The 21785-nt window shown below is 34.9% G+C and overlaps 1 protein-coding gene across 1 annotated transcript in view; it reads left to right on the top strand.

Annotated features, from left to right (window-relative positions):
• FCHO2 (FCH and mu domain containing endocytic adaptor 2) overlaps positions 1 to 21785 on the top strand; it is a 124286-nt gene that overhangs the window by 22854 nt on the left and 79647 nt on the right. Inside the window, 3 exon segments of the mRNA XM_060635563.3 lie at positions 12938 to 13012; positions 16349 to 16490; positions 16582 to 16734. Of these exon segments, the coding sequence (XP_060491546.2) occupies positions 12938 to 13012; positions 16349 to 16490; positions 16582 to 16734 (370 nt within the window).

Raw genomic sequence — 21785 nt, 5'->3', positions numbered from 1 at the left:
TCATTTGCATTTTCTTTTATGAAGTCCCTGTTCATGACTTGTATATTTTTTTAGTTTTTTCCCCCTTTTAAAAAATAAATTGAAGGAATTTTTATATATTTTGGGGGGATGCAGTTTGTTGGTAAGGTGTTACAAATTTATTTATAAATGCCCTTGATTTTTTATATATTGATTTTGTGTCTAGTAACCTGGTTGTTCTTGCTTATTCTGATAATTTATCTGTAGATTGTTTTGGATTTTCTATGTGTACAGTCATCTTGTACAAATGACAGTTTTACATCTCTCTTTCCAATCCTTATACTTTTTTTTATTTTTCTTGACTTCTCATACTGGCTAATACTTTAGGTATAATGCTGAATAGAAATGGAAATGTCAGGTGTCCTTGTCTTATTATTCCCAGTCTCACATTTCACTCTTAAATATGATATATTTATTCTGTTTTTTTCTCTACTGTTAATCAGATTATAGGAATTTCCTTGTTTATATTGTTTTGTAAGGTTTTTCTTTCTTTTTTTTTTTTTTTTAATTCTGCATGGATGTTGAATTTGGTCAGATACTTTTCCTGTATCCATTGATGCGGTATGTTTTTCTTCTTTCTTTCTTTCTTTCTTTCTTTCTTTCTTTCTTTCTTTCCTTCCCTCTCTTGTTAAAATCTGAATTACATTGAATTTTTTTTTAAGATTTTATTTTATTTGTAAATTTTTATTTATTTATTTTCTAGAGAGACAGAGATAGGGCGAGTAGGGGAGGTGCAGAGAGAGAGGGAGACAGAGAATCCTAAGCAGGCTCTGTGCTGCCAGTGTAGAGCTTTGCACAGGTCTTGAATTCACAAAATTGTGAGATTGTGACCTGAGCCAAAACCAAGAGTCAGACGTTCAACCAATTGAACTACCCAGACATCCCTATTTTATTTTTTTAAAGTAATCTCTACACCCAGCATGGCACTCGAACTCACAACCCCAACATCAAGAGTTGCATGCTCTCCTGACCGAGCCACCCAGGCGCCGCACATTGAATTTTGAATGTTAGACTAACTTTTCATTCCTCATATAAACTCAACTAGGTGGAGTTGTATTATCATTTTTATATATTGGTGGTTCAGTTTGCTATTTTATTTAGGATTTTATCATCTGTATTTGTGATTGAATTTGGCCTGAAAAATTCCCTTTATCTAACTATCTTTCTTAGGTTTTGGTATCAAGATTTGTTGGCCTTATAAAATGAGTTGGGGAGTATACATCTTTTTTTTTTTTTTCTGAAAAAAATATGTGGCAGATTATGGTTTCTTCTTTATGTGTTTCATTAACTTTGCTGGTAGACCCACTGGGACTTGAAATCACCTTTATAGGAAGGTTTCAATTACATATGTAATTTCTTGAATAGTTACAGGACTCTTTGGATATTCTAGTTCTTCTGTGAGTTTGATAAGTTATATTTTTAAGGAATTTTTTTCATTTATGCTTTCAAATTTATAGGCAAAAACTTATTCTTTTTTTAATGTTTATTTACTTTTGAGAGACAGAGAGAGAGACAGAGGTATGAGCAGGGGAGGGGCAGAGAGAGAGGGAGACACAGAATCCAAAGCAGGCTCTAGGCTCTGAGCTGTCAGCACAGAGCCTGATGTGGGGCTGGAACTCATAAACTGCAAGATCATGACCTGAGTTGATGTTGGACACTTAACTGACTGAGCCACCCAGGTGCCCCAAAACCTTATTCTTAATATCCTTTTATGAACAGTTTTATTTTTGTTTTTTTAAAAAATGCTTATTTATTTTGAGAAAGAGCATGAGCAAGGGACGGACAGAGAGAGAGGGAGAGGGAGAATCCCAAACAGGTTCCATGCTTTCATCACAGAGCCTGCTGTGGGGCTTGATCTCATGAACTGCGAGATCATGACTTGAGCAGAAATCAAGAGTTGGCCACTTAACTAACTGAGCCAGCCAGTCCCCCTGTTTTGTAAACCTTTTAAATATCTGATGGATCTGTACTAGATGTTCCCTTTTCATTCCTGACATCAGTTATTTGTACCTTCTCTGGATTTTATCAGTCTCCTTTGTCACTTGTTGGTTTTAAAAGTTTTTATAAAGAAGCAACTATTAGTTTTGTTGATCCTTTTTGAATATTTGTTTTTTATTTCATTAACTTTGTGTTCCTTATCTCTTTTGACTTTGTATTCAGTTTGCTGTTCTTTTTCTGACTTTGACATAGATGTGTGACTTAATGATTTTCAACCATTTTTACTTTTTTTAAGATTATTTTTTAAATGTCTATTCCTGAGAGAGAGAGAGAGAGAGACAGACAGACAGACAGACAGAGACAGAGCATGAGCCAGGGAGGGGCAGAGAGAGAGAGGGAGATACAGAATCTGAAGCAGGCTCCAGGCTCTCAGCTGTCAGCACAGAGCCCGTCGTGGGGCTCAAACTCACGAACCGTGAGTTCATGACCTGAGCCGAATTTGGACGCTTAACTGAGTGAGCCACCCAGGTGCCCCAAGATTTAATTTTTTTAGATAATCTCTTCACTTAATGTGGGGCTTAGACTCCAAACCCCGAGATCAAGACTCCCATGCTCCACTAACTGAGCCAGCCAGGTGCCCCAACCTTTTTTCATTTCTGATATAGTCATTTAAATCTGTAAATTTCCCTGAAGCATTGCTTTGTTATGCTTCACGAGTTTTGAGTAATAGGATTTTCATTATATTTAATTTAAAGATATTTTAAGGATTAAAGAATTTAAAGATAATGTGCTTTCTTCGTTGCCTCCCTGGGTTATTTAGAAGTAAATACATAAATAAATATGTATGTGATACATATATTTATATTGTTTGTTTTTGTTACTATTTTTGTTTTTGAGAGACAGCTTGAGCACTGGAGAGGGAAAGGGAAAGAAATTCTTAAGCAGGCTCCACACCCAGCATGGAGCCCAACATGGGTCTCAATCTCATGATCATGAAATCATGACCTCTGCTGAAATCAAGAGTCAGATTCTTAACTAACTGAGCCACCCAGGCACCACTAGAAGTATGTTTTTAAATTTCCAAATATGTGATGATTTTAAAGGTATAGTCTAGCTCATGCTTAATTGCATGTGGTTAGAGAACATACTTTGTATGATTTCAGCGTTTGGAAATTTGTTCACACTTGGGTTATGGACCAGGATAGAGTCGGTATTGGTAAATATCTGCATATACCTGAAAAGACTGTATTTTGCATTTGTTGTCTATATGTATTTTTAGGGTAAGTTTGTGCATTCTGTTGTTCAACTGTAATACATCCCTACTGGTTTTTATTTTTTTATCCTGCTTGTTTTATCAATTTCTGAGAGAGTTATATTGAAAATCTCATTCTGATTGTGATATTTCTGTGAATCCATATAGTTGTGTCAATTTTTGCTTAATGTATTTGAGGCATGTTAGTAGGGGGCTACAAAATCTTTTTTTTTATCTTTTATTTTTTTAAATGTTTATTTTTGAGAGAGCGAGACAGAGTGTGAGAGGTGGAGAGGCAGAGAGAGAGAAGGAGTCACAGAATCTGAAGCAGGCTCCAGGCTCTGAGCTGTCAGCACAGAGCCTGATGTGGGGCTTGAACTCAATGGACTGAGATCATGACCTGAGCTGAAGTTGGACGCTTAACCTACTGAGCCACCCAGGCTCCCCATTCTTTTTTTTTTTTTTTAATTTTTTTTTTTTAATGTTTATTTTTGGGAGATAGCATGTTCATGTGAGCTGGGGAGGAGCAGAGAGAGGAAGATAGGATCCAAAGTGGGCTCTGCACTGACAGCAGAGAGCCGATGTGGAGCTTGAACTCATGGAACCTTGAAATCATGACCAGAACCAAAGTCAGATGCTTAACTGACAGAGCCACCCAGGCGCCTCCAAATTCTTTTTTTTTTATTGAAGTATAGTTGACACACAATGTTAACATTAGCCTCAGGTGTATAGCATAGGTATTTCACAACTGTATACTTTATGCTATGCCTACAAGTTTAGCTACCATCTATCATTATACAGTGCTATTACTGTACTATTGATTATATTTCCTATACTGTACCTTTCATCCCCATGACTTATTCATTCCATAACTGGAAGCCTGTACCTCCCGCTCCCCTTCACCCATATTCCTCCCCATCCCTTCCCTCCAGCAGCTGTCAGTTTGTTCTTTGTATTTATAGGTCCGTTTTTGTTTTTGTTTGCTTGTTCCTTTGTTTTGTTCTTTAGATTCTACATATAAGTGAAACCATATGGTATTTGTCTGACCTACTTCACTTAATGTAATACCCTCTAGGTCCATGCATGTTGTTGCAGATGGCAAGATTACTCATTCTGAGTAATTATCTTTTCCTTCCTTCCTTCCTTCCTTCCTTCCTTCCTTCCTTCCCACATTTTCTTTATCCATTTTATCTATCAGTGGACATTTAGGTTGCTTCCATATATTGGCTATTGTAAATAATGCTGCAGTAAACATAAGGGTACATATATCTTTTCAAGTTAGTGTTTCAAGTTAGTGTTTTCATTTTCTTTGGGTAGATACCCAGTAGTAGAATTACTGGGTTGTATGGTATTTTATTTTTTGAGGAACCTCTATAATATTTTCCACAGGGACTGCATGAATTTACATTCCTACCAACAGTGCATTAGGGTTTCTTTTTCTCCACATCTTCGCTAACACGTGTTTCTTGTTTTTTTATTTTTTGTTTTTGATATTACCTATTCTGACTGATTTGAGGTAGTGTCTTACTGTGATTTTGATTTGCATTTCTCTCATGATTTGTAGTATTGAGCATCTTTTCATGTGTCTGTGGGTCATCTGTATGTCTTCTTTGAAAAAATGTCTTTAGATCTTCTGGGTTGGTACAAATTTAAAACTATTACATCTTCAGGATGAACTGCACTTTTTATCATTATGAAGTGTCCTTTATATCTGTGACATTGTTTATTGCCTTGAAGTTTACTTTGTTTTTGTAGGGTCATCGGTTTGCTTTTGGTGAGTGTTTGCATGATATATGTCTTTTCTTTGCTGTTTTCTTGTGGTGTAGTTGTGTTTCTTATTTTTAAAGGCACTTTGACAGTCTTTATTTTAATTGGAGCATTTAGTCTCTAACGTACAGTAGAATTGCAGATATAGTTGGGTTCAAATCTGTTGTCCCAGAAGTTGTCATACTTTTTATGTAGAGGTCCAGAAAGTCACTATTTCAGGCTTTGTGTGTCATCTGATCTCTGTTGCAGGTATTCGGCTCTGCCATTTTAGTACAAAAGTAGTCATAGCCAACATGTAAATAAATGTTCTTGGCTGTGCTAATAAACTTTATGGGGACAAAAATGGGCCATATTTGGTTGATGGTCTTGTAGATTGCCAAACTCTGTGTTATTTTAGTATTTGCTATTTGTCTTACTTGTTTGGTATTTTTTCCTCCTCTTTCTTGCCTTTTGGCCTGTTTTTTTTTTTTTTTTTAATTCTTGTTTTTTTTTATTAGCTTAGAAGTAAAAACCCTCTTCTACTGTTCTTTTATTAGTTATCCTAGAGATTATAATATACTTAATTGAGCTGTTAACTTACAATAATTGATCCTTTTACCCTCTTTCTGAAAATGTCGGAACCTTAGAATACTATCACGTCCTGACTTAATGCCTCATAGGACATTTGTGTGTATGTGTTTAACTTTGTCCTATGAACATTGAAAATTTTCCATTAAAAACTTTTTTTTTATTGTGGAAATACATTTCTTTAACTTTTTATTATGGAAAAATTCAAACTTAGTACAAAATGCATTAAATATATAAACCACTAAATAATGAACTCTAATATAGTGTCAGCAATTTTTGCTATTTTGCTAGTCTTGCTTAAAGCATTTCCCTAGCATCAAATTGTTATGTTCATGGATACTTTTTTTTTTTTTTTTTTTTTTTTTTTTCCAACGTTTTTTATTTATTTTTGGGACAGAGAGAGACAGAGCATGAACGGGGGAGGGGCAGAGAGAGAGGGAGACACAGAATCGGAAACAGGCTCCAGGCTCCGAGCCATCAGCCCAGAGCCTGACGCGGGGCTCGAACTCACAGACCGCGAGATCGTGACCTGGCTGAAGTCGGACGCTTAACCGACTGCGCCACCCAGGCGCCCCTCATGGATACTTTTTTTATATGTATCTCTAATACCTAAGGACTTAAAGAAGAATGATATTATTAGTCATCTAATAAAATTAGCTGTAACTTAGAAAATATTTTCTAATATCTAATCCAGCTGATTTATTCAAATCAGATTGTTACATATTTTATTCTTCTATATTCTTAGTATTTTGGATGGTCATTATTTAGATTTATTACAATTATTTACTTTTTCTCTGATAATTTGTCTTTTTCTCTTTTTTCACTTCTGTTTAAATTTTTTTTTTTAACGTTTTATTTATTTTTGAGACAGGGAGAGACAGAGCATGAATGGGGGAGGGTCAGAGAGAGGGAGACACAGAATCTGAAACAGGCTCCAGGCTCTGAGCTGTCAGCACAGAGCCCGACACGGGGCTCGAACTCACGGACCGCGAGATCATGACCTGAGCCGAAGTCGGCCGCCCATCCGACGGAGCCACCCAGTCGCCCCTTCACTTCTGTTTTAAAAACATCTTAGGGGCGCCTGGGTGGCTCCGTCGGTTGGGCGTCCGACTTCAGCTCAGGTCATGATCTCACAGTTCATGGGTTCGAGCCCCGTGTCGGGCTCTGTTCTGACAGCTCGGAACCTGAAGCCTGTTTCAGATTCTGTGTCTCTTCTCTCTCTCTGCCCCTCCCCTGTTCATGCTCTGTCTCTGTCTCACAAATAAAAAATAGTAAAAAAAAAAAAATTTTTTTTTTAAACATTTTAAATATTTCTTTAAAAAAATTTTTTTTACATTTATTTATTTTTGAGAAACAAAGTGAGACAAAGCGTGAGTGGGGCAGGGGCAAAGAGAGAAGGAGACACAGAATCTGAAGCAGACTGCAGGCTCTGAGCAAGCGGTCAGCACAGAGACTGATGCAGGGTTTGAACCCACAAACTGTGAGGTCATGACCTGAGCCGAAGTCGGATGCTCAACCGACTGAGCCACCCAGGCGCCCCTTAAATATTTCTTTTAATGAGTATTTTCTGTTAATGAATTCTCAGTTTTTATTAGTCTGATCATATCTTTATCTTCATTTTAAAAACTTTTTATTATCGACAACTTCAAACACATATAAAACTTTACTCAGAAGTCATGAACTTAATGTAATGAACTTCCATGTTGTAATCACTGAGCATAAATACTTAGCAAAACACAACCAGTCTTGTTTCATCTGTTTTATACCACTGAGTTGTTGTGAAGCAAATCTCAGATTCAGAAACCTTACATTACATCCATTAGTATTTCATATGTATCTTTAGAAAAAATCTGTAGAAATATGAAGTAAATCTCAGATTCAGAAACATTACATTTCATCCATTAGTATTTAGAAAAAATAAAAAGAGCTTTTTAAAAAATATAACCACAATATGTTATCTAAAATTATATATTAACTTCTTAATATCAGCAAATATCCAGTCAGTGCTTTGTTTTCCTCAGTTGTCTTATATACACAGTACATGTGGTTGATTTCCTCCAGTTAGGATCCCATGAAGATTTACACATTTTGTTTGGTTGATAGGATTTTTGAGATTTTTCAAATGCTAATCTGTAGGTCTATCTCTCCACCACCTTCATAATTTTTAATTTCATTTTAGAAACCAGATTTATTTTTTTGTTCTCTAGAGTGTCCACTATCCTGGAATATGCTAATTGCATATCCATAGTTTTATTCAGTATTTTTCTTTGCTCATTTCCTATAAATTGTCATTTAAACCTAGCAGCTTGATCAGACTGAGTTCAGTATTTTGACAAGAATACTTCATAGGTGGAGTTGTGTACTTCACTGGAGTCATATAATTATCTGGTTATATCTGTTTTATTATGTTAGTAAGTATTGATTGTCACCTAGATCCATGATTTCATTAATGTTTTTTATTTCCAGTCATGTTTTTGCTAGATATTGGATTCTAGTTGGCAGGGTTTTTTTTGGTAAGGTTTTTTTTTTTCTTAGAGCAGCTTTAGGATTACAACAAAATTGAGAGGAAAATACAGAGATTTCCCATTTGTTCCCTGCCCTAACTTATGCATAAATAGCCTCCCCTGTCATCAACATCATTTACCAGAATGGTCTATTTAAAAGATTTAAAAAAAAAAATTATTTATTTTTGAGAGAGAGAGTGAGCAGGGGAGGAACAGAGAGAGAGAATCCCAAACAGGCTCTGCATTGTCATCACAGAGCTCATTGCAGGGCTTGAACCCATGAACCGTGAGATCATGACCTGAGCTGAAATGATGAGTTGAGCGCTTAACTGACTGAGCCACACAGATGCCCCTTAAAAGACTTCTAAAATTTTTAATTGAAATATAGTTGACATACGATTTATATTACTTTCAGGCATACAATATAGTGAATTGACAATTACATACACTACAAAAAGCTCACCACTGTAAGCGTGGTTACAGTCTATCACCATACAGAGTTTTTCCAGTATTGTTGACTCTTGTTCCCTATGCTGTACTTCTCATACCCATAACCTTTTTATTTTATAACTGGAAGTTTGTACCTCTTACTCCCCTTCACCTGTTTTCTCCATTTCCCCACCATCCCCTAGAATGGTACATTTTTTACCAAGGATGAACCTGCATTGACACATCATAATCACCCAAAGTCCATTGTTTTACCTTGGGGTTCACTCTTGGTATTGTACATTATATGGGTTGGACACATGATAATGGCATAGATCCATCATTACAGTATTATGTAGAATTTGTGAATTTATGACTGTCCTAAGAATTCTTTGCATTCTTTTGTATTGTTTTCATAGTTTGGCCTTTTCCAGATGTTATATAGTTGAAATCAGACAGTGTGTAATAGACTTTTCAGATTGGCTTCTTTCACTTAGGAATATGCATTTAAAGTGCCTCTGTCTTTTCATGGCTTAGTAGCTCATTTCTCTTTAGTACTGCATAATATTCCATTGTTTGGATGTATCATAGTTTATCCATTTACCCACTAAAGGATATCTTGTTTGCTTCCAAGTTTTGGCAGTAATGAATAAAGCTGCTGTAAGCATCTGTGTGTGGGTTTTTTGTGTAAACTTAAGTTTCCAACTCCTTTCGGTGGATACTAAGGAACTCCATTGCTGGATTATATAGTAAGAGTATGTTAAGTTTCATAAGTAACCCTCAAACTGTCTTCCAAAGTGGCTGTATCATTTTGCATTTCTGTCAGCAATGAATGAGAATTTCTTTGCTCCACATCCTTGCCAGTATTTGGTTTTCTCAGTGGTTCAGACTTCAGTCCTTCTAATAGGTATGTAGTCATATCTTGTTTTAATTTATATTTTCCTGATGACATGATCTCTAGCATATTTTCATATGCTTATTTGCCAACTGTATATCTTTTTTTAGGGAGATGTCTGTTAAGGTCTGTGGCCCATTTTTTAATCATGTTATTCTAAGAGTTCTTTGTGTATTTGAGATAACAGTCCTTTTTCACATGGTGTCTTTTGCCAATAGTTTCTCCCAGCCTATGACTTCTTTCTCTTGACATTGTCTTTCACAGAGCAAAAGTTTTTAATTTTAATGAAGTCCACCTTATCATTGATTTCTGTCATAGATTTTATCTTTGTTTATCTAAAAAGACAGCACCTAAGACATCATACCCAAGGTCTTCTTAGGTTTTCTTATGCTTTTCCTAGGAGTTTCAGTTTTGTGTTTCACTGGATTTTAAAAAAAATTGAAGATCATTCTAGTATCTACTGTTGAGATGTCAGCTATCAGTAATTATTGCTTCTTTAGAGGTAACATTCAGTGGTTGGAAGTGTTTAGCTGCTTTTAAAATCTTTTAGTCTTTAATTTTCAGCAGTTTTACTATGACTAGGTGTAGATGTAGTTTTACTATGTGATGAGATGTACATATCTTTTTATTTATCCTCTTAGGGTTTGTTGGGCTACTTGGATCTGTGGTTTGAAACCTTTTGTCAGTTTTGGAAAATTGTCCATTATTATCTCTGAAAATAATTTCTTCTGACCCATTTTTCCCCCTTTACACATATGTTAGAGTTTTTTACTTTGTCCTTTGTCCTTCTGTTTTCCATTTTTCCATTTCTCTTGTTTTCCATTCTTTTGTCTCTCTGAGCTTTATACCAAGATAGAGTCTTCTCATCCCTCTTCTGGTTTATTTATACTCATTATAGTGTATTGAATCTGCTATTTAACCCCATCCATTGAGATACTAATTTTTGATACTACATTTTTCAGATACAGAATTTGTATCTTTTTTCAAATTTGCTATGATTTCCTTTACTTTTTAAAAATGATTTCCATTTCCCTATTGAAATTTTTGATTTAATGTACTGTCTCCTTGAACATAATACATAAACTCATAAAGTCCAAGCTTTGTAATCTCAGCATTTGAAACATTGCTCATTTGTTCCTCCTGGTTTTCGTTCATTTGTCATATTTGCCTGATGGTTTTATGAATGTATGTTAAGACATCCATACAGGATCCAATATCAAGGTTTGAAAAGGTATGGTTTGCAGTCCCTTTGAGAACTTGCCTACTAAACATTCATCCTTACTCTTTGAGTCTCAAAGGGTATGGGATTTCCCATGCTTAACATCTTTGGCGAGTCTCAATCTAGTTTTGTCTCCCTTGCTCTGTGAGAGTTTTTCAACTCTGCTCCACTTCTCAGTCTCAGCTGCTGCTTCTAGATGCCCCCCAGGGAAAAGCTGACCGACATATCTGACTTACTTTTCTGGATAGCCTTCTCTTAAATCTTGGCTTACTCATTGCTCTTTTTTTTTTTTTTTTTTTAATTATTTATTTTAGGGAGAGAGAGAGAAAGTGTGTGCAGGGAGGGGCAGAGAGAGAGGGGGACACAGAATCTGAAGCAGGCTTCAGGCTCTGAGCTGTCAGCACAGAGCCCGATGCAGGGGGCTCGAACTCGACAAACCATGAGATCATGACCCGAGCCAAAGTTGGACACTTAACTGACTGAGCCACCCAGGGGCCCTATTGGCTTACTCAGTCTTAACTGCCTCCTTAGCTTCTGTTGCCTTTTAGCCCCCTTTCTCCATATTTTTCTGGCTTTCCTCATCAGGATGTTTTTTTGTACCAGTTTACTATTGCTGGAGATTGAATCATTTTTTTTGTGCTGTTGAACTTATCCATTGAGATAGTAATATTTTTTTTCTGTATTAACTCTTTTTAGATGATCAGAGTACCGCCCCTGTGATATAGTATATTAAAAAGACACACAGAAGTTTAAAGGAGAAAAAAAAAAAGTCACAGTCCCATCAGTGAGAGGCAATTACTAATAATAGTTCCTTTTTGTTAGCTGGTTTTTGTGAGCAGGGCGCTGGGGAAGAGTTTGAAGATAAGCTTAGTTTGAATATTCTGAGTTTGAGGGGATTAAGGTACCTAAGTAGGGTTATGCTTGAGACATTTAGATATTAAATTGATGGTTTGATGTAAGAACAGTGTGGAGATCTGGATTTGGACATTAAAAGCAGAAAGTTTCAGGGCACCTGGGCAGCTCATTTGGTTAAGTGACTGACTTTTAGTTTCAGCTCAGGTCAAGATCTCACAGTTTGTGAGTTCAAGCTGCATGTCAAGCTCTGCACTGATGGGGCAGAACTTGCTTGAGATTCTCTCTCCTCTCTCTGTCCCTTCCCTGCTTTCACTCTCTCTCTCAAAGTAAATAAACATTTAAAAAAAAAAAGTTAGTTGAACCTGTCAAAGTAGATGGAAGGTCTTTGGTGTTTTGTAGATTATATTTCACTGTTACAGGTTGCACAGATAGAGAAGGGACAGGGTAATTGTGGGAGAGATAAGACAAAACTTAACTTTTCTAGTGTTAAGAAGGCCAGTACAGTCTCATATTTTGTATTTGAGATTATGTGTTTAAGGGAAAAATTGTTTTCTTCCATATTTAATGGTTTGGTTGATTTTTTTTAAAGCCTAAAATCCTATATGCTAAATTAGTGGTTATATAAAACACAGTTTTCAAAACAATTTTTTTTAATGTTTATTTATTATTAAGAGGCAGAGACAGAGCGTGAGAGGGGCAGAGAGAGGGGGAGACACAAAATCTGAAGCAGGCCCCAGGATCCAGCTGTCAGCACAGAGCCTGACGTGGGGCTTGAACTCATGAACTGGAGATCATGACCTGAGCCGAAGTCAGACGCTTAACTGTCTGAGCCACCCAGGTGCCCCATAAAACACAGTTTTTTAGCGTGAAATACTTATTTATTAGTGTTTTAGATCTAATCACAAAATAGATTAAGCCTTGATAACTTATGTTTGGCTTGTCCAAATGACAATCATCAATCTTTTGTTCTATTAAATGTGCATAATAGTGAAATCACAGTATTAAAGAATAATAAATCTATATTAACTATACTAGAGAAGTATTAAGTACAAATGACTTTCACACTGAATTAGTTTACAGAGAAATAAAGAGAGACAGTCAAGAAGCAGTGCTGTTGTACTTGTCGTTCAAATAACCACTGATACGTTAAAATAAAAAGAGTAATGATTTCATTTAATTTTTGGGATACAAATTTTTTTAGTTCTATACCAGACCAGTTCTTTAAATATATGTGCTCAAAGGGCATTTAAGGATAGGCCTGAAATTTATGACCACGTATTTGTTTATTTTTAAGTAAGCTCTGTGCCCAACATGGGGCTTGAACTCACAACCCCAAGATCAGGAATAGAATATTCTACCGACTGAGCCACCCAGGTGCTCCAGTACCTACTTATTTTTAATATATATTTGAGTTTTTTGTTTATACAGTTTTAATTGTATTTTGATAATTTTTCTGTGTTTGAGAGCTCTTATCATACGGAAATTTGATTTAACAGAGCTACAATAGAAGAAGCATACTCCAGGTCAATGACAAAACTAGCAAAATCCGCAAGCAACTATTCACAGCTTGGGTGAGTTAATGTCTTTGAAAAACTTTTTCAATGTTGATTTAGGCACAGTTCTTGAGAATGTTAGGTTCTTATTGAAGATTAATTGTTGGTAAATATAATAATATATAATGTACTGAAAAATGTTTTTATATATGAATATATTCTTGACTTAATAGAAAATAGAATTGAACTAATCAGTTAATGCAGTCTAAGTAAATGAAACCCATTTTCCCCTTTATTTAACTACCTAGTCATTTGGTAGTATAATTTTGAGATCATAAATGTTATCTATTGTACATGGTTATTCTAGTTTTCTGTAAGTTCACTTAAATTATGTTGAATAGCGATCTTTACAAAGTCACTTAAACTTGACTGAAATGATTAAAATTTATTAAAAAGGTCTCATGATTTTATAGACTATTAAATATTTCTCTTAAAAATTTGTGGTGAGAAAATATGTTCTTTGAAAAATGAATATTAAGAATACATTTTAGGGGTTCATAGGTGGCTCAATCAGTTAAGTCCCGACTATGGCTCAGGTCATGATCTCACATTTCGTGAGTTCAAGCCCTGTGTCAGGCTCTTTGCTGACAGCTCGCAGCCTGGGTCCTGCTTCAAATTCTGTGTCTCTCTCTCTTTCTGCCCTTCCCCTGCTTGTGCTCTTTCTCTCTCTCAAAAATAAATAAAAAAATAAATAAATAAAAGAATTCATTTTAAATAAGATACGCTACATGGCTTCAGTAGTTCTGGGAGGAGATATTGTATAATTTATACCACAAAAACCCTGGGAGGAATATTTAATCTTTTTTAATTATCTAAGAATTGGGGAAAGGTATACTTTAAGATAATTTAACAAGTAATTCACCTGTGAATCCCCTGAAATTTTAATAGGTATTAGTTCATATTTTTGATGAAGAGGGGTTTTTTTTTCAATATATGAAATTTATTGTCAAATTGGTTTCCATACAACACCCAGTGCTTGATGAAGAGGGTTTATACCATCTATTAGATTCACAAACGGTTCCCTGAACCAAAAAACTGGTTAAGAATGAAAATATTCTTTTGTGTGGTTGAATGAGTTTAAATGAAAATCTTGCTAAATTGTGGCCTAGGTAGAGAGTTGTACTCTCAGTTCATCCTCATCATGGTGACACTGTCCATTATATTAAGTGTTGATAGTTGCAGCTAAGAGGACCTTCTGTAGCCCTGCACTATGGCTAGGAAGGCTGGGGAGCTGCTACCTTTTTCACCCAGAGGAGAGTGGGGACTGTTAGTTGATGACCATCTAGTGTTGTTTTTCCTCCAGTTGTCTTCCAGTTCTTTCTCCCACCCCCCCACTCCCTTGGTACATCACTTTTCTGGCAGCCTCCTTTTTCTAAAGCCTTTATGTTGACATGCTTCTTCTAAAACATTATTTATTTATTTACCATCGTAGAAGGGCTAGAAAGTAACTGGAATAGCAGAAGCTGGCTTTAAACAGTTGGTTGTGGTTTTATTATAGGAAATTCTACCCTATTTTTAGTTGTCAGGTGAGAGATACAAAAAACATGAATTAACTTCAACTGTGTTTCTGGATAAGATATTGACAACATTTCTGTCTTTGGAATGTGTACTTCTCATAAATAATAGATGATATTTTATGTGTTAGTGTCATTACTTAAGATCATAAATATTTTAAATATTAATATTTTACTGATGGATATTTAAGCAATTGAATTTTCTCTTTATTTTTTTTGCATTTAAAAATACTTTGGACTTGTCAGTTTTCTTTCTTACTGCTTACTATATATTAATATATATTACTTGACCAGAAAAAAAGGTTTGTATATCAAACTTTTAAAATGTAAAGAAATTTGACATTCCTTAAGGAAACCTGTATTTAAAGAAATCTTATGTTGAACCCCTTTACAGTGTAAAGAATCCTTTGGTAAAGGTACACTCCCATCTTTCTGCTTTGTCCAGTCCGGACTACCATGTATCAGGTTTACATGAAGTGATATATATGTATTTTGGTGCTGTAGTGAGTGGATAATTTTCAGTTGTCTATTTTTATTCTCAAACTCCTCCTTTTAACTCCTTGCCAGCTGATTAGATTTTAAAGTTTAAGTTGAAATCTAATCGGAGCAGCCTTATTCTAAGCATGTTAATTTTCCTGTTTGAACTTCTTTATTATTGCTTAAAATGATCATTATGTGTTAGCATTCCTACTGGGTAGGAAATGTAATAATTTGAAATGTAATAATTGGTAGGAAATATACATAATAGGATAAGTAATTTATTTCTTTACCCTCTTGCTGTGTGCTGCTATTTGTTTTCTAGAAGTTTTGTCATAGAGTAAAACAGGTGCTGTTGAAAATATCTTAGGAAGTACTTGAAGAAAACATAGGGTAAAATTATCTGTAGATCATTCCTTATTGACTAAATTGGTTTAAGCTAACCATTGACATCCTAAATACTGTACTATCCAAGATGCAATAATGTAGTAACTTTTGGACATACTTGAATGTACTGAAAATACTAAATTCTCAGTATTGAGAAAAAGTGGTAGGAAAGTATGTCTTGCATCACGTATCCTGTACTAGAAAGGGACTGTGTTAGTGTTTTTTAAAGTATGCAGATAAAATTATCTGAAATAAGATTTCAGATTAACAGTTCTAAAATATTTTCAAATGATTATTAAGGGTGACTAATCTTAAAAAATCCTGTGAATTTGACTTTTGCGTGTTTGAAATCAAAGGAACTTTTGTTTATTAAAATTTTTTTATTAATGTTTATTTGTGTGTGTGAGAGAGAAACAGCACGAATGGGGAAGGGGCAGAGAGAGAGGGAGACACAGAATCCGAAGCAGGCTTCAGGCTCTGAGCTGTCAGCACAGAGCCTGACATGGGGCCCGAATCCATAATAGGTGAGATCATGATCTGAGCTGAAGTCGGACGCTTAACCAACTGAGCCACCTAGGTGTCCCAGAGGAACTTTTATTTTTGATGAGACATTTTAGATGAACACTAAGTAGTCAAAAATTAAAATTTGGAAACAAGTTAATTTTATAATAGACAAGTCTAACCAAATCAACTCAGAAATAGTGTGATATGGTTAATAGAGAGCCATGGCCAGACTTCTGATAAATATTTAACTGATTTCTGTGTACCCGACTGAGGTCCAAAAATATTTTAATTAACCACGGATTAAAAAATCAGCATCAGTCTGCCAATCATTTCATTTATGATTTATTTTAATTTCCTATTTTGCGTAATTAAAATTGCTGAACATAATATTATTGTTTCTGTTGGTTCTGTTTTGGAGCCTTAAACTTTTTTTTTCTTTTATTAAATAATTCCTGTACTTTCTTTCCCTTAGAACATTTGCACCAGTGTGGGATGTGTTCAAAACATCTACAGAGAAATTAGCAAACTGTCACTTGGATCTTGTTAGAAAATTACAAGAATTAATAAAGGAAGTTCAGAAGTATGGAGAAGAACAAGTAAAATCTCATAAAAAGGTATCACTTTTTTCCTGCTAAAGGATTGATGGATCAGATATTGAGTGCTTTACAGTTTGATCATTTTGATGAATCATTTCATACCATACAGACTAAAGAAGAGGTTGCAGGAACTCTGGAAGCTGTTCAAGCCATTCAGAGCATAACTCAGGCCCTTCAGAAATCCAAGGAAAATTACAATGCCAAGTGTGTAGAACAAGAACGTTTGAAAAAGGAAGGAGCTACACAAAGAGAAATAGAAAAGGTAATTGTAATAAAAAAATAATATCTCTGTGGTTTCAAAGCACTTTCAAACATAAGACTGCATTTGATCTTCAGACACTTAAGAATGACCTCATATTAAAGATGAAGACACTGTGACACTGAGTGTTAGTGATTTACCTAAGTGAAATAGAACTGGGTTTGCAGAATATGTTGTGTATAGTAAATAGATTAGCAAATACTTAAAAAGGAATGATATCTATGTCATTGACATTTGTAAGATATTTTTATAAGATAATTGATAAGATACTGCTTGGTGTCAGGTTTAACAGTGAGGTAAAATTTTTTTTGAGGCAAGAGTGGTATATTTAGAAAGGCATAGATACTTGAAGATAAGCTTTAAAATATGTGTTGTGGGTGATTTATTGCTGACTTTGAAGACATTTATGAGGTAGTGCGGTAAACCACAACCCTTTCCCCCACTCGCATTTTAATTGAAAGTAGATTTTTCCCCCTTTCAAAACAGTTTAACCATTCACTTGTTTGATGTGTTGTATCTCATTTAGGAATGAGCCATAGGGAGTGATAATTTTGAAAGCTTTTTAAAGTATTTGAAATATCCAGTAAAAAAAGAAAACCAAATTGTAACTATATTATAGCAATTATAATAATTATAAAAGTGTACATACATGGGCAGAAACTAGAAGAGAATATGGAAAAATCAAAACAGTTGATGGAATTTGGCATAACTGATTTCCTTTAATGTATGTATAATAAATAAACATTGGGAGGGCGATAAGAATAAGAGTAAGTTACTAGTTTAAAAGACCATTCCAGACAACAGCAATTACGAATAAAATACAAGAAGGGAAAACAAAATAACAGGGTCCAGAAAAGAAGAATAATATTTCTATGAACCAGAAGTGGGTCAGATACCCAAAATGGCCTGTAGAGATTGATTTTGCAGGTTTGTTGCACTTCAAGCTCTTGTGTGCTAAAGGGGACTGTGTGTTCCCCATTTGCAGTAAAGCACAAGGAGCCCACTCACTGGGTGAAGCTATATAGGTAGGAAAAAAGAAGACTCTTGGGCTGCTGGCTAGGGCTAAAGCTTTATTGGAAGATGGGAACTTATGGACACAATTTTGAGTGCGAATCAAGCTAAGGAACCATTTAATGACTATTTAGCCATATCCCCAATGTTCTTCCAAGGAAGTAAGACTTGATAAGACTAAATTGGGCCCTTGGAGGGCTGGCATGAGGTAATCTGAAAACTGCTGGTGGGGATGGGTGGGCACAAAGGATAGAACATAACACAATTCTAGGTGGTAACATATGCATTGTATTCTCTGGAACTGTCACACAGCACTTGTGGAGGGAGGGAGAAAAAGAGAAGAGGAAATGAACGAATAACCAAAATTCTAAAGCCCGTCTAAGAAATGTGACCCTAAGACAGCAATAAATTTAACAATTAGAAAAAAGAATTCTCTGCAGATATAATTTAAATTTATAAAACAAAAGAACAAAAATGTTATGTGGTTGAGGCTGTTCAGTGAGAAAAGTGAATATAAAATATTAAATAAGATTAAGAAATATAGAGTCATAATGGAATAAGATTTACTAGATAGGAAAACAGCTAATTACAAAACTTGAAAATGAATATGGTTATTGAAAAAAAGTACTAGAGAAGACAGATTTTAAACTTGATATAGTCAGAGACTGAATTTGGAAGATGGTACTGAGGGAACGGACCATAATACAGAGAAGTAAAGGTTACCAACATTCATCTAATGTGAATTCCAGAAGAAAAATGGAAAGAATGGTGGTCTAGTAATATTTGAAGAGTTAATAGCTCAGAGTTTTTCAGACCTGAAGAAATTCAGCAGTCCCAGATTAATATAATACTGCATGTTAATTGGAATTAAAAACTTACAAAAAATAAATGTGCCTGTATAAATATAAAGAAAAAAAAAAGAGTCCCCAGATTGAAAGTACATTCTTGGTATTAAGCAAGTTACATAAAGGTCTGTGCAGACCTAGGCACTAGAAAAAAAGCTACCAGGTATTTCTTGTTTTCTCACATCTTTGAAGTCAGAATACATCTTCAATTGATGATATCATATAATTGCTGTTGGTGAGGTGGCTTTTGTGTGTAGTTTTATTGCCTATGTCAACTTGGTTATAGTACCTGGTGGCATGATTGGACAACTGCAATATTTTGATGTACAACTTAAGTACAATTTAAGATGATGAATATCTTAAGACCATTTGAGGAAGGAATTGTTCTGGTATTGACTGAAAATCATTTGTTGAGACCTGGTAAGATTAAGAAAATGTGAGCACCAGTGTTTAGAAGAAACTGGGAGATAACAATGGAGCATTTTTAAGAAGTGCTATATCAATAATGTCTTGATGATATTGAGGATAATGTTGTATGGGGAAAAAACAGACCTCAGCAATCTCCCAAGTGGAAAGCAAGTGAGAAGGGTCAAAATCTGAATATGAGGAAGATTTAGGAGTATGTCAAGAGAATTAATTCATTTTGCCTTCCTTTTTATTCTGTATCACATAGGAGTGGTAATAGAATAAAAATGTACCCCTAAGTAAGTCTAAAAGAGCTCTTTTAAAAGCATAAAATTAGGGGTGCCTGGTTGGCTCAGTCAGTTGAGCATCCAGCTCTTGATTTTGGCTCAGGTCATGGTATCACATTTGTGGGATTGAGCACCCCATCAGGCTCTGTGCTGCATGTGGAGCCTGCTTGGGATTCTTTCTCTCTCTCCCTCTGTTTCTCCCCTACTTGCTCGGGTGCACTCTGTCTGGAAACATAAAATTAGAATTTTAAGTGATAAGAAAGCATTATTTTATGCTTTAGTTGATAGCATTTTTCTATTTTAATGGTACACAAGAGGATGATGTATTTTATAAGTTAATGGCTATTAGAGTTAGTAGTAATTGACTGTGTACATTAAACATAACTTCTAAAAGGACTGAAGTATATTTTAAATCTTTTAAAAATGACAAAAAGAAAAGATATTAAAATTTATTGATAAGGAAAGGAAGGAGGATATGGGGAAAAAAGAATGGTAGGCAGAAAGATCAACGTAAGTTGGAAGAAGGTCAAATATATCTAAACCATAATATGTATAAATGAATTAGACTTCTAATAATAGTTTGATTTTCAAATTGAAAAAAATTATTATTATGTAAAACACTGTTAGTGTTTAGCAACAGAAGACTTTTTTATATAATGGGACTATTCAGTTCAAGTAAATTATATAGGGTAAAATAGTAGATCTGGGATTTAAAATATTCTAGCAAAAAAAAAATGTTGGAGGGGGAAGAATGGATGGAATCTTGAAGTTATGTGATAGGTTAATGGAGTACATCACACTTCTTTTGTGTGCTCTAAAATGTTTATCATAAAAGCCAAAAAGAAAAAAAAAGTGAGCTAGAATGACATGAATTAACATTGACTTGGGTGAATCTAAAAAGTATAATATTGAGCAAGAAAAGCAAAGTTCCAGAAGAATATGTATATTTTGATGCCTTTTACATAGTCTTTAATTTTCTGCAAAAAAAAAAACAACCCCAAAAACCAAAACAAAAAACAAAAAAACACAAACCTGAAACAAAAAAGAAGCAAGCCTTGAAGTATAATTAACTATATTAGGGACATACATAGGGACGGTAAACACTGTGCCACATATTGAGAGTTACCTTTGCAGAGCAAGTGGGGAATGGGCTTGGTAAGGGCAGGGGGCTCCCTTTGTCTATGTAATAATTAATTTTTTTTCCAAAAAATAAAAAAGATAGGAACAAAGACAGTATAAAGCCAATTATATTTCATTTCATTTTGTTTTTTTTAAGTTTGTTTATTTTGAGTGAGGGAGTGAGGAGGGGTGGAGCAGAGAGAGAGAGAGGGAGGGAGGGAGGGAGAATCCTAAGCAGGTTCTGCACTGTTAGCATAGAGCTGGACATGGGGCTTGATCTCAGGACTATAAGATCATGACCTGAGCCAAAATCCAGAGGCAGATGCTTAACCACTAAGCTACCCAGGTACCCCAAGCCAACTGTAGTTCAAACTAAAAGAATTATTTTTTATTTATTTTTATTTTTTTTATGTTTATTTAGATTTTGAGAGAGACAGAGCATGAGTGGTGGAGGGGTAGAGAGTGGGGAGACAGAATCAGAAGCAGGCTTCAGGCTCTGAGCTGTCAGCACAGAGCCAACGCAGGGCTCGAACTCACAGCCCATGAGATCATGACCTGAGCCAAAGTTGGACGCTCAACCAACTGAGCCACCCAGGTGCCCCTAAGATAATTATTTTTTTAAAATGTGAGCTATAGGAATAGTTCCTTACAGTACGTACTATAACATACAGGTCAATAAATTGGTATGGATTCCATATCATTAATGCAAAAGTGTACTATCTCAGTTAGTTGAAATTTTCCAGAGGGTTAAGGTACTCCTAGGCTAAATACTGCTCTTTCCTTTTTTTTTTTTTTTTTTTTTTTTTTTTTTTTTTTTTTATGAAACCCAGTGGGTTTAACATAGTACCTAGTGTATACTGACCACTTGAAAAATATATGGTAACTAGAGATTATGCTTAAAGAAATGATTGTCTGAATCTTTTGATATAAACCAAAAAAGGCTTCATATAAGGTAATGATTTAGATTAAATTAAAAGATTTCTTTTTGATTAACATATGGTAGCATACAGTTGTGTCCAAGGGTTGTGAGTTGGTGGTCTGTGCTTCACTTGTCTTGTGGCATGGACCCACAGAGAAGGGGTGCCTTTTTCTCATTGTTTTGCTCAGAGGTGGTATCTTTGCTTGTGGTACTAAATGTGTTAGTGGGTGTCTGATTTATATATGTTCAAATCCAAGTTTAAGTAAATCATTAATTTTGACCTGTAATAAGAAGCTTTTTATTAACATGAATATAGATTTTTAAAAACCTAAATCTTTGAACCATTTTCCTTTAATAAATTTGAAAACAAATACTTATGGCTATTATGACATAGTATGCTTCTGATTTTCACTTAAAAGCTCTTAATTTTTTATAAAACACTATTTAGAAGGCACTCATTTGTGGACT

Source organism: Panthera onca, chromosome A1 (genome assembly GCF_046562875.1).
Source record: "Panthera onca isolate mPanOnc1 chromosome A1, mPanOnc1 haplotype 2, whole genome shotgun sequence".
Classification (NCBI taxonomy): Eukaryota; Metazoa; Chordata; class Mammalia; order Carnivora; family Felidae; genus Panthera; species Panthera onca.
The sequence above is the reverse complement of the archived record's forward strand: the minus strand, read 5'-3'. Positions and strand labels throughout refer to the sequence as shown.